This window comes from Sorex araneus, chromosome 1 (genome assembly GCF_027595985.1).
Source record: "Sorex araneus isolate mSorAra2 chromosome 1, mSorAra2.pri, whole genome shotgun sequence".
In the NCBI taxonomy this organism is placed as follows: Eukaryota; Metazoa; Chordata; class Mammalia; order Eulipotyphla; family Soricidae; genus Sorex; species Sorex araneus.
In genome coordinates this window covers 33884277-33900793 of record NC_073302.1, presented here as the reverse complement: position 1 = coordinate 33900793, position 16517 = coordinate 33884277, and the positions used below count along the sequence as shown (strand labels likewise).

At 43.9% G+C, this 16517-nt stretch overlaps 3 protein-coding genes across 4 annotated transcripts in view; 2 read left to right on the top strand and 1 right to left on the bottom strand.

Moving 5' to 3' along the window:
- The window catches only part of ERP44 (endoplasmic reticulum protein 44), a 78987-nt gene extending 70027 nt beyond the window's left edge, over positions 1 to 8960 (bottom strand). Inside the window, exon 1 of the mRNA XM_055123849.1 lies at positions 8620 to 8960. Within this exon, the coding sequence (XP_054979824.1) occupies positions 8620 to 8676 (57 nt within the window). The 5' untranslated portion in view covers positions 8677 to 8960. The remainder of the gene's footprint in view (positions 1 to 8619) is intronic.
- On the top strand, positions 166 to 961 carry LOC129400826 (UPF0729 protein C18orf32 homolog). The gene has a single exon (XM_055123851.1). The coding sequence runs from the start codon at positions 556 to 558 to the stop codon at positions 778 to 780; it is 225 nt and encodes a 74-aa protein (XP_054979826.1). The 5' UTR covers positions 166 to 555; the 3' UTR covers positions 781 to 961.
- Positions 8961 to 9146: 186 nt separating the features above from the next.
- INVS (inversin) overlaps positions 9147 to 16517 on the top strand; it is a 160199-nt gene continuing 152828 nt past the window's right edge. The window contains exons 1-2 of one of the 2 annotated variants that reach the window (XM_055123844.1): positions 9147 to 9276; positions 12792 to 12921. In XM_055123844.1, the coding sequence (XP_054979819.1) occupies positions 12816 to 12921 (106 nt within the window). In that variant the 5' untranslated portion in view covers positions 9147 to 9276; positions 12792 to 12815. Of the gene's footprint in view, positions 9277 to 12791; positions 12922 to 16517 lie in introns of those variants that run through there. The other variant, XM_055123846.1, reaches the window with a different exon arrangement.

Here is a 16517-nt window from a genome sequence, read left to right as displayed (position 1 = left end):
AATTTCACACTATGGAACAGTCTCTACAAAGTTACTAATATAGTTACTTTATCCCTTAGCAACTTCAATTCCTGGTATCTACCTGCAAAGATACAATTGCAAAAATGTATAGCCAATCATTGGAGAACTGCACAGGGACAAGACAATCTTCTGAGAACTATTTGTTACAACAACAACAGAAAATAGGAGTGAACTACTCTATCTACCTTGAAGAGCAATAGCCTTTTTTTTTTTTTTTAGCTTTTTGGGTCACACCCGGCTATGCACAAGGGTACAAGGCTTACTCCTGGCTTTGCACTCAGGAATTACTCCTGACGGTGCTCAGGGGACCATATGGGATGCTGGGAATCAAACTCAGGTCGGCTGGGTGCAAGGCAAATGCCCTACCTGCTGTGCTATCGCTCCAGCCCCGAGCAACAGCATTTTAAAGACACACATGATACTGAGCCAGGCTAGGCAGGCAGTGGACAGGGTAATGCCAGGCTACTCAGCAGCTTCTAGCTGGGGCCCAGACCTTTATGTGGCTCTTGTCCAGCCCCGCCAAAGTCTCATGCAATGAAGGAGTCTGGCACTATGGTAGGCATTCCTTATACCATCATTCCAGTGCTGCTCTGGATCTACAAAAAGTTTCTGAGGCCATATATCTACCATCTGGTAGCTCCTGTGGTTAGTAATATGTGGCCTCAAAAAGGACAAGTCGATGACAAAGGCAAACTGGAATGTAAGGATGCAGCTATAAATGACTTACCAACGAAAGGACCAACAGAAATCTGTGATTAAAAAAAAAATACTAAAGGAGTTTCTCCAGTGGATCTCATTAGTTTTTAGAGAATGGACCTGATAATATGAGGCACATTTTTTGTAATTGTCTCTGAGACCAGAATTTGGAATAGAGTAGCTATTCACAAGGTATTTATATTTAAGATGCATTTGATTTTCTTTAACTACTTCATTCCCAAGTTTTTTTTGTCATCAAATTAGCTTTCATTCCTATTATTACAGTTTTAATAAGAATAGGTTTGTACCAGTAGACACTTGAACTGCTAAATCAGAATTAAGAAGAAAGAAGAATCAAAGAAAGAAAAGAAAGAAAGAAAGAAAGAAAGAAAGAAAGAAAGAAAGAAAGAAAGAAAGAAAGAAAGAAAGAAAGAAAGAAAGAAAGAAAGAAAGAAAGAAGGGAGGGAGGGAGGGAGGGAGGGAGGGAGGGAGGGAGGGAGGGAGGGAGGGAGGGAAGGAAGGAAGGAAGGAAGGAAGGAAGGAAGGAAGGAAGGAAGGAAGGAAGGAAGGAAGGAAGGAAGGAAGGAAGGAAGGAAGGAAGGAAGGAAAGAAGGAAGGGGGAAAGAAAGGAAGAAAGGGAGTGAGGAAGGGAGGGGAGAGAGAGAAAGAGAGAGAGAAAGAGAAAAGCAAGCTCTAAGTTCTATCCAAATCTTTTCTCCCCCTCCCCTAACACACACACACACACACACACACACACACACACACACACAAAATGTACAAATAATATGCTAAGTTTACTGAAGGGGACAGAAACAAAATAGAGAACATACATAAATACAAGTAGACTACATAAAACATTTTAAAGGTGAAAAATTTGTTTTAAGCTTTTAATATTAGCAAAGGGTAAGACAGAGAAGATAGGGACAGAGACTTAACAGTACAATATGCTTCACACATTTGTCTCGAAAACAGTGAATTTCTTATTATAAACTAGAAGATAGATTTTAAAACTAAAAATCTGAGGACTAAACAAAACATTGAATTGGTGGATAATGTTGCATGAATTTAATTTCAATAGATAACAAAAAAGAGACAAAACCACAATTAAAAAAATATAAAAAATCAATAATCCAAATAAATTCTACATCACAGAAGAACCATTTTCCTCAACAATAAGTTATAAGGGAGAAAACTGAGACAAAGGGAAAACCTACAGATAGTTTTATAAAAACAAAAGGAGGAACCGCGACAGTACAGCACACAGGGTGCTTGCTTTGCAAATGGCCAACCTGAGTTCGATCCTTGGCACCCATTTCGTCCCCTGAGCTCACCCAGGAGCAGTGTCAGGAGAAAGCCCTGGGCATCTCCCTTTGGGGCCCCCAAACCAAAACATGAATAAAAGAATAATACGAACCAACTGCAAAGTGTAAATTTTACATGGCTCCTGCTTTAGACATTCTTTTAACACAAAACTTCTTTTTTAACAGAAAATTTCAAAATTGAGTAGATACTTGATCAAAAGAAATTTCTATTTATTTTATTGGATGAGGTGATTTAGTGATGTTGTTTAGCTTTTATCATTTAGAGAGAAATACTAGGAAAACAAATCACCTGGGAAATCCCTCTTAAAAACTTATGTTCAGATTTCACAGATCAAGTTTTCTTACTCTTTTTCCACTCATGTTCCATATTCTCCCCATAATTTCTTCTTTTCCAGGGCTAAGCAATAGCACAGAGTGTAGGGTGTTTGCCTTGCATTCGATCCACCCGGGTTCAATTCCCAGCATCGCATATAGTCCCCTGAGCACCGCCAGGAGTAATACCTGAGTGCATGAGCCAGGAGTAACCCCTGTGCATTGCCGAGTATGACCCAAAAAGCAAATACATAAATAAATAAATTTCTTCTTTTCCTCCTTTTTCAGGAATCTAATGCTCTACTATTGAGCAAAATCTCAGCCCTAAGAAATTTTTATCGACTCTGTGTTTGCAGGTATATGAAACAGGTATTAAAAAATTCAACATTTACTGACAATAAATCATAAAGAACTTATTCTTGTTTCCCAAGAGACATTACAGCAAGTAAGGTGCTTGCCTTACATGCAGCTGACCCAGATTTGATTCCTGTATCAAATATGGTCCCCCGATTACTGCCAGGAGTGACCCCTGAGCAGAGTTAGGAGTAAGTCCTGAGCACTGCTGGATGTGGACTCCCCAAAAAAAAATACATTTTAAAATGATCCCCATATTCTGTTATATAACTCCATGCAGGGATCACAACCTACAATTTAAGAAGCCAGGTGGCATCATTTTATTAAATTGCCCACTCTGACTTTAATAAGCATGTATGTTTTATAAACCAATGTTCTGTGACAAGTCATAGCAACTAGATAAATAACTCACCTGGAACTACATGTCTCCCAAAAAAGACTAAAACCTGTATTACTGGCATTATAGGATAATATGCAAATTCTACTACATTTATTTTTAACCATTTATAAATGTGGTTTGAGGTTGTTATTTTTATTTATTTATTGCTGGGGGTAATTTATCCTATATCCAGAGATCACAAGGACTACCACCAAGTGGTGCCAGGAATCGAACGCAGGCCTCCTGCATATAAGCGTAATTTGTGGGGCGAGTGGTCACACCCTACGGTGCTGAGGGCTTACTCCTCATTCCATGGTTAGGGATCACTCTGGGAAGGGTTTGGGCAACTACATATGATGCCAGGAATCAAACCCAGATCAGCTGCATGCAAGGCAAGCACCTTACCAAATGTCCTATCTCTCCAATCTCCAGACAGAATTTTCATTAATGTTTGCTTAGCTCTTTAATTTATTCAGTATCCTAAACAAACTTATCTTTAAGCCCAATACATACTGAACAAACCAGAAGAGACAATGGCAAAAGCCTTAGTATCCAGACATAAGCTAATTAGAGCTAGTAATAGCTTATTATATGTAAACATAATTATCAAGAGATTAATGAGAAAATATCATCAAGCAACTAAAATGGAATTTTACTCACTGGAACCACAAAAGAGCTGAAGATATATCAGACAATTTCATTCTAATTTAGTCTAATTTCTCTATCTGACCTTTCCAAAATCTTGTGTTCAATGAATGCAGAAAGAACAATTGCTAAGAAATAATGTAAAAGAAATCACTGCTTCCAATCCTGAATAAACTATTATCAGAAAGATAAGCAAAAAAGAGCTAATTGAATACCTAATTCTTTCATTAGAGAATAAATGTTCCAGTAATAAATGTTCCGTTATCTATGATCTGTCAAAATGACTGTCATGAAGTGGAATAAAAGATAATGCCATGATACATCTGGCCAGGTGTTTCTCTCTCAAGCAGCTCTCCTTAACAAGTCACAAATCTAGGAAGCTACTTCCCAATCTAAATATCATTACATGCATGGGACTTTAGCACAGAATAACTGTCATCTCCAGCATTCAAGTCATCCACAAAATATAAATAGTTATGGAGCACAGATTATATTCAGAACTAAAGCTGTAATCAAACATCTAAGAGCTCAACTCAAACCATGACAGAACAATATACGGTATCAGGAGAATTATGATCTCATTGCATCTGTCAGATGATTCAAATTTCTCCTAATGGTTTATCCAAAATCAGAGCATCTACTTCACTTTGTTTAGAACATCTTGTAATTCGAGTAGCTCAAAAATGACTTCAAGGTGACGTGATTTTTCCTATAAGCCTGAAAAAAAAACCTTAAGACCTTGACTCTACAACACATCTATACATATATATACGTGTATATATATATATGTGTGCACACACATACATATATATGTATACGCACACACAGTACTAGGAATGAAATACAAGGTTCCTGCATGCAAAGCATTCACTTCAGCCATGTGAGCTATTTTCCCAGTCCCGAGAACAGATCTTTAATTTTGCTGTTGGCTTTGTATAAGGCCCTGAGTGCTCAAGGGCTACTTCCAGCCCTCTCTTAGAAGTCACTTCTGGTGGTGCTGGGGATAAAATGAAACCTTTTGCATGCACTCAGCCCACAGAATTTCCTCTCCAGCCCTAGAGTACACTGTATTCTAAAAAATACTATGACCACATCTAGATGGGAACTTGGATACTGAATGGCTGTGTCTGACAAAAAATAAACGAGATCTGAAAACGAAGTTGGGAGGAGAATGAAGAAAATACACTGGGGAAGATAAAAGGATATATTTTTAGATAGGTGGGTTACTGAGTAAGCTGGTTCCAAGGACATAATTCCAGTTAGGTGAGAAATTCAAATTGTGATTTAGACAGATGTCCTACAAATATTTGCAATATGATTATTAAAAATACTTTGGTAACACTGTGTTCAAATTGGATGTAGTTTCGACTTGTAGTTCTGGTTTATTAAAGCTTATTTTTTATTTTACTTTCCAGTCAATTACCATTTACTAGTATTCTTTACATGGACTGGAGAGATAGCACTGCGGGTACAGCGTTTGCCTTGTGTGCAGCCAACCTGGTTCGATTCTTCCATCCATCTCAGAGAGCCTGGCAAGCTACTGAGAGTATCCCACCTACATGGTAGAGCCTGGCAAGCTTCCCGTGGCGTATTCGATATGCCAAAAACAGTAACAGCAAGTCTCACAATGGAGAAGTTACTGGTTCCACTCAAGCAAACTGACGAACAACAGGACTACAGTGACAGTACAGTGCTTTACATGTCTTCTAAGAAATGTCTGTTTCTCCACACTTAATATAAAAATGTTAAGTAGAGTTTTGAAGTAGTAGGGGGAAAATTTATACTATTAGATTTGTAGATTTTGTAGATTCTTTTAGGACAAGGTTTTTGTTTGGTTAGGAGGCCACATCCAGAGGTGCTCAGAGTTTACTCTGGGCTCAGTGCTCACTCCTAGTGGTGCACAGGGGCACAATATGGAGTGCCAGGGATTGAATCCGGGTCTGCTGAGTGCAAGGCAAGTACCCTATCAGCTGTACTATCTCACTAGCCTGAAAGCACAAAGTATTTAAAGACAAACTTTCTCCTTATTACATTGAGCTCTAAAAACAAAACTTGACATTCCAGGAAAACACATCTCATGTAGTTGTTCCATTCAATATTTCAACCTTTCTTTTACCTTAGATTTCTGCCCTTTGTATTTTTTGGTAACCTAAAAATAATTTCAGGCAGGCAACTCATAATTTAGGTCATTTTACATATAAGGAAAAATTAGTATCTTGTATACTTCTTTTGGTGGGGCACGGACCTGCCAGTGTTAGGGCGTATCCTGGCTGTGCACTCAGGTATCATTCCTGATGGGCGCTGGGGTTGAAGCCTGGGTCAGCCACGTGCAAGGTAAGCATCCTACCTGCTGTACTATAGCTCCAGAACCTGTATCTTGTACCCTTTAAGACTGAGTGGACTTTCTGGGAATTTACCCCCGGAGACCCAAAAACACAGCAGAAACATCTGTGCTCCTATGTTCGTTTCAGCACTATTTGCAATAGTCAGACCTGGAAACAACCTGTGTCCCAGAACAGACAAATGGATAAAAATTAAAAATTAAAAAAAAAAAAAACTATGGCACATCTACACAATGGAATATATACAACTGTTAGGAAAAATGAAGTCATGAAATTCGCCTATAAATGAATGGCTACTGAGAGTATCGTGCTGAGTGAAATGAGTGAGAAGTAGGACAGGTAGAGAATGACTGCATTCATTTGTGGTGTATAAAAATATATATGTAGTACAAGACTAATATCCACAGCCAGGGAAAACAGGGAGTAGGAGGACTGGTCAATGGATGAAATCAACCACAAGTCTGCATGGGGCAGAGGGCAGGTAAGATAGAGAAGAGACAAGTATGACAATAATCACTGGAAATGATAACACTGGACAAGAACTGAATGTTAAAAGGAGGTAAAGGAACATACAAGATAACCTAGCAAGTACAGGCACTGTACTGAAAACCACAGTGACCCAAAAGGTGGGGAGAGAGAGAGAGAGAGAAGTGGGGGATGGGAGTGATGGTGATGGGAGGGAAACTGGGGAGATTGTTGCTGGGAAATGTACACTGGTAGAGTACACCGGTACAGGGATGGGTGTTGAAACACTGTATGACTGAAATCTAATCATGAACAGCTTTGTAAGGCTTTATCTCACTGTGATTCAATGAAAAAAATTAGGAAAAAAATAAAGACTGCGTGGACTAAGAAAACAACAGGAAGAATACTTTTTCCTTCAGTACTTACAAAAGGAAAAAGCAAAGAAAGTATATAATAACATTACTAAGAATTATTCTTTATAAAATATTTTTCTTAGAGGGCCTGGAGCAACAGCATAGCGGGTAGGGCATTTGTCTTGCACGCAGTCGACCCGGGTTCGATTCCCAGCATCCCATATGGTCCCCAGAGCACCGCCAGGAGTAATTTCTGAGTGCAGAGCCAGGAGTAACCCCTGTGCATCGCCGAGTGTGACCCAAAAAGAAGTCGTGTGCTGTATAATCCCAAATGCAATTTAAAAAACTTTGTAATTACATGCAAACATTACCATGTTTTACTTTTAATTCTCAAAAGTACTTCTCACACCCTCCAGAGTTTTACGTACTTTTCCTCTGAAAATGCAAAAGTACTACATATGGCTTTTGCAAATGGCTTGTAAACCACAAGGGGAAACGGGGGAGGGGGACACAGGGCTGGGGTTAAGAAACTCGTGCGCAGGAGGGGTAAAGGGAGAGAGAAAAATGATCCCAACCCTAAAAACTTGCACATGCTCTGCGGGGAATCATCACTTCAAACCAAGAAACTCGATGAATGCCCCAGTTATCCCAGGAACCAGCTAGAGGGGTTAACTTCATTGTATCTTTCAAAACTGTGGAGTGCTTCGTACTTTAACAGGGCTCTGTGGGGGCTCTGTGGGGGCTTTCGGAAAAGCCTGCCACTGTCAAATTATTTACAGTCTTATACTACTATCTCAAGCCAGGAGCGACTCGCCGCCTTCCCTGCCTTAGGCCTTGAGAGGTTCACTCCCGTCTGGCTCCGACCTGAGCCAGCCTCGGACAGGTTGCACACTCAAGATGCTCTAAAAAGTGGGGGGCGGGGGGGGCAGATGGTCCCTTTACATAAGACGGGCCGGTGTGAGTAGGTGCGGGAGCTAAGAATGCTAACAGTCCTTCCCAGATCCCGGCCACTGAAGGCGGTTGGAATTTCGGGGAGGTGGGTGCGGCAGTAAGAGCGGAGGGAGGTCCCGGCGGAGGCTCCCAGGGAACCGCGCATCCTCCCCCTCGGACGATCCGTTCTTCTCCCTTCTCCCCCCCTTCGAGGACACCGAGCCAGACTCCAGTTCCGGGTTTCCAGCCAATCGCATGGAGCCACAACACAGGGCTCTGCGGTCCGGGGCACCGCTTCTCCCGGGCTCTCGTGGGGGAGGGAGCCTCGCACGACCCCAGCAACCTGTCGCCCAACCTGCATCCTTCCCGAGAGACTGAGGGCTGGCGCCCGCTCCCGAGTCACGGCACCGCCAGGTCCTTGCGTCTCAAAGCTGCCCCCGTGGCTCCCGAGGCTGGTTCAGAGGTCCTCGCCGCGACCCTCCCCCGTCCCCTCCTACCCAGGCTTGAGTCTCGGGCTCTCCCGGGTTTGCATCTCCCCCTCCCCCACCAGCCCCCTCCGAGCCCGATCTCTCCAGGCCTCGGAGAACCCCGGCCTGGGAAGGGGGCTTGAGCGATGCCGAGAAACGAAGGCGGCGGGGGAAGGTGCGTGCACGCCCCGCCAAACCCGGGCGGGGGGCGGGGGACGGGGGCGGGAAGGGGACGATGAAGAAAGCAGGGTGAAGGGACCGCGGGAGCCCCCCTCCGCGAGGGCGAGAGGCCGTCCGTGCATCTGTCGGAGCGTCTGTCATTCCTTCACTCACCAGGAGCAGCAGGGAGCATCGGAGGTCGGGTAAGGATAGGAAAACGGCAGGATTCATGGCAACGCTGGGGTCCGCGGCAGGGACGGGCGCTGGTGGCTGGGACTGGGCAGGGCTGGGTCAGGTTAGGAAAGGGCTGGGCTCCGGGTGCCGGCGGCAGCGGAGGATCCTCCCGGCAGCGGCACCTCGTCCTCTCGACCCGGAGCTCCAGCGGCGAACACCCGGGACAACTTCCAGAGAGGCCTCTCACGCCCTCACTTCCGGGTCCTGCCCCTCTCGGTGCACGCCGGGAAATGTAGTCTTGGGCCCCTCTCGAAAGGGCACGTCATCGGTCACCTAAAACTCGCTTTCCCAGCATCCTCTCGGCCCAAGGTCGGCCAAGTCCTCTGTGCGCGGGGCGCTCTGGGATGGAAAAGGGCGGGGGGCCAGGGCCCTCCGAGGCCAGAGAACTACAATTCCCAGAGGACTGGCGTCGTGAGCCCGGGTCGGCCTTCTCAGGGGGCTCGGCACGTTTAAGCCCTTTTTTTGCGGGGGGGAGCGGGGGGGCGAAGAAAGGTTCTGTCCCAGCCGGATGTAGGGGCCTGATCTGGCGGGAGGGGCGGCCCAGTGGGGGTGCCTCCTGGAGCCGCCCCCGGGACGTGAGTCCTGGAGGAGGCGAGGGTGAGTAGGAGGAGGGGGCCTTGCTGGGGAGGCTCGCATCGATCTGCCCTGCCCTGCCCTGCCCTTGCTCCTACTGTCCACACTCTCAGCCCTCCTGGCCTGGGCGGCGGCCCTGGCCTTCCCGCCTGCTGCCTCCTCTTCTTTCTGCGCGCTCATTCCTGCCTTGGGGGGGACAAAAAAGGGAAAACCAAAAAAACGAGACAGGAGACCTTTCTCTGGGCCTCGGCGGAATGAGGCGGTGACCCAGAAATCCGTAATTGTGCCTGTGCGCCCCGGTTCTGGAGTCATTATCTGGGCCGGGACGTTGTCGGTGGAAACGTTCAGCGTGCGAGGGACGCGCCGAATGTCTGTGGCTCCCTGCACCCGGGTCCTTGCGGAGTGAGCCACGCCGTGGAAGATTGCCGCCTGGCTCCCGGGCGCTCCTCGCACCGGCCCGCGCAGGCTCTGCGTCCCCCGGGGCTTCCCCTCCTGCCGGCCCGGCTCCACTGCTCCTGCGGTCCGGGATGACCTTAACCCTTTTCTCCAACTGCATCTCGAAAGCTTCTCGGACATGCACCTCTGGGAACTTCCCCGACAGCCAACCTGCAGTTCGGTCACAGTTCCTCTTCCCTTTGCTTGTGACTACCTACAGCTCCTCTGATTTTTGCACCGTTAGATTTATAAGAGCCTTTGTTATTACGCGGGCTTGGTTTGTAATTAAGGGTGATGATACCTTTGTCTTTTATAGCACTTTACAATTAATAAAGTGGCCTTTTTTTTTTGGTCTAAATTTGTTTTGTAAAATGAATTGCTGCAGACAGAAAGACAGACAGCAAGGAAGGGCCCTATGAGGATGGCTTTTCCTAGGATGACCAAATTAGTGGCTTAGCCAGGACTGCTAATTAGGTCTCCTCTCCCGGTTCAGTGTGCTTATCTGTGAACACCTCTTCTACTTTTAGCAGAAAAAAAAATAGATTTCAAAAGGGGGGGATTTTAAGAGGTCAGACTCATCTTGTGAACTCATTTCTCCAAAAAGTTAAACTTTAATCCTGCTCACCCTTTGGACTTGGCACTCAGCTTGTTATTTTTTCATTCAACAAACATTTACTTAACACTGGCTAAATGGTGATAACTATCTATGCTAAATGCTAAGGATTGGAATATGTGAAATATGTGGAAATTCATATAACTGCTAGCATATTTTTAAGTGCTTCTCAAGGGGTATGAAGAACTTTTTTCGTGACTCATATGTGACTCTGATCACTAAGTTTCTGGAATGGCAGATATTACGCTGAGAACAGTGCCTCGTACCTACTTGGCACTTGACCAGATAATTAGCATGGTGTATCTTTTTTTTATTTTTCATATTTAGAGAAAATCGGAGAGCTGAGGTAGGCTAAGGGCACACTGCTTATTATTAGCAGAACTGGGCTTTGAGCCCAAGGACAATTACTCCTGACTTGTACTGCCACTTCTACCCTTGTTTTGTAAAGCTTCTTTCAAGTGGCTTTAATATAATCCTAACTATGAAAATAGTTTTTCTAACATGACGGTCATGCTTGCACATGACAGGAGTTTCTTATAACACCCAGGGTTTGTTTTGTTTTGTTTTTGCCAACATGTCAAATTGTCAAAATACAATAGAGGAACTAAGAACTGACCTTTACCAAAATTAAGAAGATACTCCTAGGTCAGAGAGAGAGAACTTGAAGGGCAGAGCTCATGCTTTGTACCAACTAGGTTCCATCTGGTACTGCAGTTTCCCCCAGCACCACTAGGAGTAAGATCCCGCAATTGTGGGTGTTAATGCCCTCCCCCACACAAAAAAATTTTTTTCTTTTTTTTTCTTCTTTTTTTTTTTTTGGCCTTTTGGGTCACACCCAGCTTTGCACTCAGGAATCACTCCTGGCAGTGCTCAGGGGACCATGTGGGATGCTGGGAATTGAACCCGGGTCGGCCTCGTGCAAGGCAAATGCCCTACCCGCTGTGCTATTGCTCCAACCCCCCCCCCAAAAAGAATTTTTAAGTCAGAGGCAGAAATCGAAGGAATAATCCTTGGTGTGACCACACAATGGCTGTCTTATGGGTTTTAATACATTTATTTTATGGAACACTTACATCCTGTGAAATGAGAGTGACACTCTGATGATGGACACTTTTGGTGTCCATCAGAGAGCGCTCACCCGTCCTGCCAACAGCTGTTAGCTGTGGGTTCTTCATCTCTCTCCAGATTGGAATAGCTGACCCAGTTTGTCATGATCCCCATGAGTCCCTGTTTCTGACACTTGTTAACTCCCTAGTCCTTACAGGCTGGCAACGCTACACCTCAGATGGCGCTTCTTAAGTTCAGGAAGAAAACTGAAGATCACTGATTCTGCTACCCTCTTGCCTTCTCAAATGCTTGAATTCTTCCTGCTGCTGCATCTCTGACAATCCAGCCTCAGCTTTTAACACTCTTTTGATGGACAACTTACTGTAGCCTATGCTGTTAAGATATTTCTAGGCTTTCGTAAACTAGTCAAGATATCCCTAATGATGGTGGGAGGGATGCTGGGACCATTGGTGGTGGAAAATGGGCACTGGTGGAGGGATGGATACTTGACCATTATGTGACTGAAATGTAAGTACGGAAGTTTGTAAGTCTGTAATTGTACCTCACAGTGATTCACTAATAAAAAAAAATTTTTTTTAAATATATATCCCTAATGAAGTATGGTTACTCCTACTGCTCTGATATTCCAAGTAAGATCCTAGGTTATGCCATATATTGCAAGCTAATTATATTTTCCTAGTGAGCACAAAGATGATATAAAACCAGAGCACTAGTAGTGGGGTCTCCTTCAGCAGTAGTGGGGACACCAGGGGTACAGACCTGTTGGGTCTGATGGTTTGATGTCAGTGATGTTCAGGACTCTATCTAGCAGCCTCTACCCATGGAGGGTGCAGGTGAGACACATGCAGTTGAAGGGATCAGACTTGGGGCCTAGTACCTGTGTGTGCTCTGCCCCTATGCGCTATTTCCCCAGCATACAGTTTACTCCTTTTGTGGGTAAAAAGAGAAATAACTGGGTACTCTTGAGTTAGCACTTAAGTGTAATTCAACCTGACCCAAAAATTTGGCTCACCTCACACTCATTTTGTGACTTGGTCATCAACCTTACTCTCAGTAATTCTACTGTGTAGTATTATGTGGAATCAAGTTCCTAAATTAACTTAGAAGTCTCTGTGGGTTTTAAGCCCTGTCTCTGCTGTTAAATGTTCAGCCCTTTAGTTTCCTCTGCCGCTGAGAAGGGCTTCAGAAGCTTATCTAACCCTCTCATTTTCAGATGAGCAACTCATACAAAAGGTTCACCTCATGGCACGTTGTCACAGTATGGCACTTCTAGGGTGAGGAGTGTAGTATTTTTAAAATCCTAGCAAAGCATATCAAATATTTCTATAAGTCAGATTTCTAACCGAGCCGCTTAGAACTGATGAGATACATTTCAGAAATGATTCCTAAATGTCCTTACTGTCCCCTCCCCCCATCGTTTAAGGTTGCAACCGATGGTGAGAAGACTATGAGTAAGTCTGAGAACTTGTCCTTGACTGGTTCTTCATTGGCATCCCAAGTTCATGCTGCTGCTATCAATGGCGATAAGGGAACACTTCACAGGCTCATCATAGGTAAGCCGGGCCTTAAATACAGGGACTTTACAAATAATGCTTTACCTAGAGGAAGTTAGTTCATTTTAGTTTTGATCTACAATGTAGCCACACATTTTATTGTTTGTTTCGCCTTCCATGCAGTGCTTAGGAGGTCTGGAGGCCATACACACTCATACTGCACCAACCAGGTTTGGTGAGGGGGTATCAGTACTAGGGCCATACTCTGTGTGGCATGTTGAGAGCTACACACCCTCTAGTTATGGGGCGGGGGCATGTAATGCCTTGCACACTCCCCTGACCATTGGACTATCTCTCTGGCCCTTTGCACTCTTATTTTTTAGGGGCGCCCATGTCTAGTGGGGCCCAGGGGCTATTCCTGGTATGATTCTTGGCAGTCACATGCAAAACATGTGCACTAGTTTGTAACCTATCTCCCTGACTCCCCTGTTAATACATTTTAATAGAAATAGCATCGCTATATCACCGTCATCCCATTGCTCATTGATTTGCTCGAGTGGGCACCAGTAACATCTCCATTGTGAGACTTGTTGTTACTGTTTTTGGCATATCGAATACACCACGGTAGCTTGCCAGGCTCTGCTGTGCAGGCAAGATACTCTCTAGCTTGCCGGGCTCTCCTAGAGGGGTGGAGGAATCGAACACAGGTTGGACACATACCAGGTGAATGCCCTACCCGCTGTGCTATCGCTCCAGCCATATTGTTTTTATTTTATTCCAAGACTTGAATATGAAAACATATTTTGAAACTTAAAAACTATGGGGGCCGGAGCACAGAAGGTAGGGCATGTGCCTTGCACATAGCCAACCTGGGTTCAATCCCCAGCATCCCATATGGTCCCCCCAGTATCCCCAGGAGTAACTCCTGAGTGCAGAACCAGGTGTAACCCCTGAGCATCACTGTATGATCCAAAAAAGCAACAACAGCTCTGGTTCCAGGGGTCAATGGACAGATAGGTTTGGGCCTGCAGTGACAAGGCACTTGGGGCCTCACAGGATGGGGTGGGGCCGGCCCTTTCCTCCCCTGCTCCAACAAGACCCCCGAGTCACCACCCATGAACAGCTTCTCTGGCTCATATGCTATTCATAATCAGCAATAGAAAACAAAGTGTTCCAGTGGTGCCTGTTCGGCAGATCTAAGTGTTGGAGGGAAATCTCAAATAAGGTGGGTCCAGTGTCGAAATACTAAATGTAATCAAAGTAGAGAGAGAGTATTGTGGACATCATCTGCCACTGTCGAAATATTGAATGTAATCAAAGTAGTTAGAGAGGGGCTGGAGCGATAGCACAGCGGGTAGGGTATTTGCCTTGCACGCGGCCAACCCGGGTTTGATTCCCAGCATCCTATATGGTCCCCTGAGCACCGCCAGGGGTAATTCCTGAGTGCAGAGCCAGGAGTAATCCCTGTGCATTGCCGGGTGTGACCCAAAAAGCAAAAACAAAACAAAACAAAACAAAATTTAAAAAAAAAACCAAAGTAGTTAGAGAGTGTTGTGGATATCATCCGCCACACAGGTAGGGGGAGGGTGTGGGATGGGGGGTTTACTGGGTTTTTGGTGGTGGGAAATGTGCACTCTTGAAGGGACGCGTGTTTTATCATTGTATGACCGAGTCTTAAACCCGAAAGCTTTGTAACTTCTCTCACGGTGATTCAATAAATAAATTAAAAAACAACAACAAGAAGAACAAAAAGAAACTTAAAAATTTTTATTTGGATTAGGTAAAAATTATTCAAAGGAGATCTGTGTATTTGACAGTATATAGAGAAATGCACTCTGAGGTATTAAAAGGTTTTGTTATAACAGAGATCTTACATGATCTAAAGAATAATGATCTTTAGTGTCTAATATCTAATTATACTAATAAAGTTGCAAATAATTTTTTCTATTTTTTTGAACTTTTTTAAATCACTGAGATAGATCCTTACAAAGCTGTTCATGTAAGCTTTCAGTCATACAGTGTTCCAACACCCATCCCTCCACCAGGGTGTATTTCCCAGCACCAGTGTCCCCAGGTTCCCTCGAATCAACTCCCTGCCTCTATGGCAAGCACTTTTCTTCTCTCTCTCTCTCTCTCTCTCTCTCTCTCTCTCTCTCTCTCTCTCTCTCTCTCTCTCTCTCTCTCTCTCTCTCTCTGTCTCTCTCTCTCTTTTGGTCATTGCAGTTAGTTATAAATAATTTGAAATTAATTAATGTTCTGCCATTTATTCAACTATTGAAATTGATTCACTGTTCTCCCTATTTTATTTATATCTGTAAAGAAGTCCTATGTAGAATTTCTAGGAGGCATAAATAAAAATAGAGAAGATACAGTATTAAAGTCAAAATGAATAAAAGTTTTCCAAAATTGTAATACCAGACTCATATTCACAATCCATTCGCCCCAAAGAGACTTAAGATTTGTATTATTTGTAATCTTTGTACAGCCCAATGTTTAGTGACATTATGTTAACCGTGTCAAAATCTCTATAAGCTCTCTAGAACCCAAGCATCTTGAATGTACTTTTTTTCTATGCATTTGTTTCCTCTCCTCTTTTTCACCTGCTATCTCTGTTCTTTCTTCTCTACTAAAAAAAAATCTTGCTCAGCTTTAAACACAAAATGAGGCGCTGAAGAGATAGACTGTTTTTATTAAACCTCTTATTACTACACCTTCAACCTTCTATTGTCTATTTTTCCCATTAGCATTTGAACATGCTCCATATTCTCTATTATTTAAAATTTTCTTCTGCGTACTCCTCTAGTCATTGTCATATCTCCAAATGTTCCTTTCTAATGTATTAGCACACAGCTGAAACAGATACAGCAATGACTTAATAAGATAGAAGTATTGTTCATTCTTGTAATGGTACAAAAGCAGGTAGGAAATCTGAGACATGTAGACTTCTCTGCTTCACAAAATCATCCAAAGATGCCTCTAAAGGCTTGGCTGTGACCCTTTTTTTTTTCCGCTTTTGGGGCCACACCCAGCACTACTCATGACTTACTCCTGACTCTGTGCTCAGCGATCACTCTTGGGGTCCTTGGGAAAACATATGTGGTGCCAGGTTGACCACATGTTAAGACTAGAGCCCTACCTGCTCACTGTACAATCTCTCTGACCTCTGCCATTCTTAGCATGTCTGAGTCAGAGACAGATACATTCTTTTTAGTCATAGCCCAACCTGCAGGATGGGGGAGTCCAGGAAAACTATGTGTCATCCGGGAGGTGGACTGGACTTAGATTCATAGCCACACCTATAACAAAAGAAGCTCTAAAATGTCTATCCTTGGAAGGTATACTGCCCAACTAAACCCCTGTAGGGGTGCAGTTCCTACAGAGAAGAAAGAGAGAATGGATGAGAAAGGGCAATTATCATTGTTACCAAAACCAATTTCCTCAAGCTATCTGTCCCCATTTATTCACCTCAACCGACTCTTATGGAAAGAAAAATAAAACATGGGGGCTACAGAGTAAGGGGTCAAGGCACTTTCTCTGTGTGTGGCCTACCTGAGTTTAATCCCCAGTACCCCTGAGCAGCCAGGATTAATCTCTAGAACTAGAAAACTTTATAATTTTTTTAGTTTATATAGAAAAAATACATAAAGCATAAGACA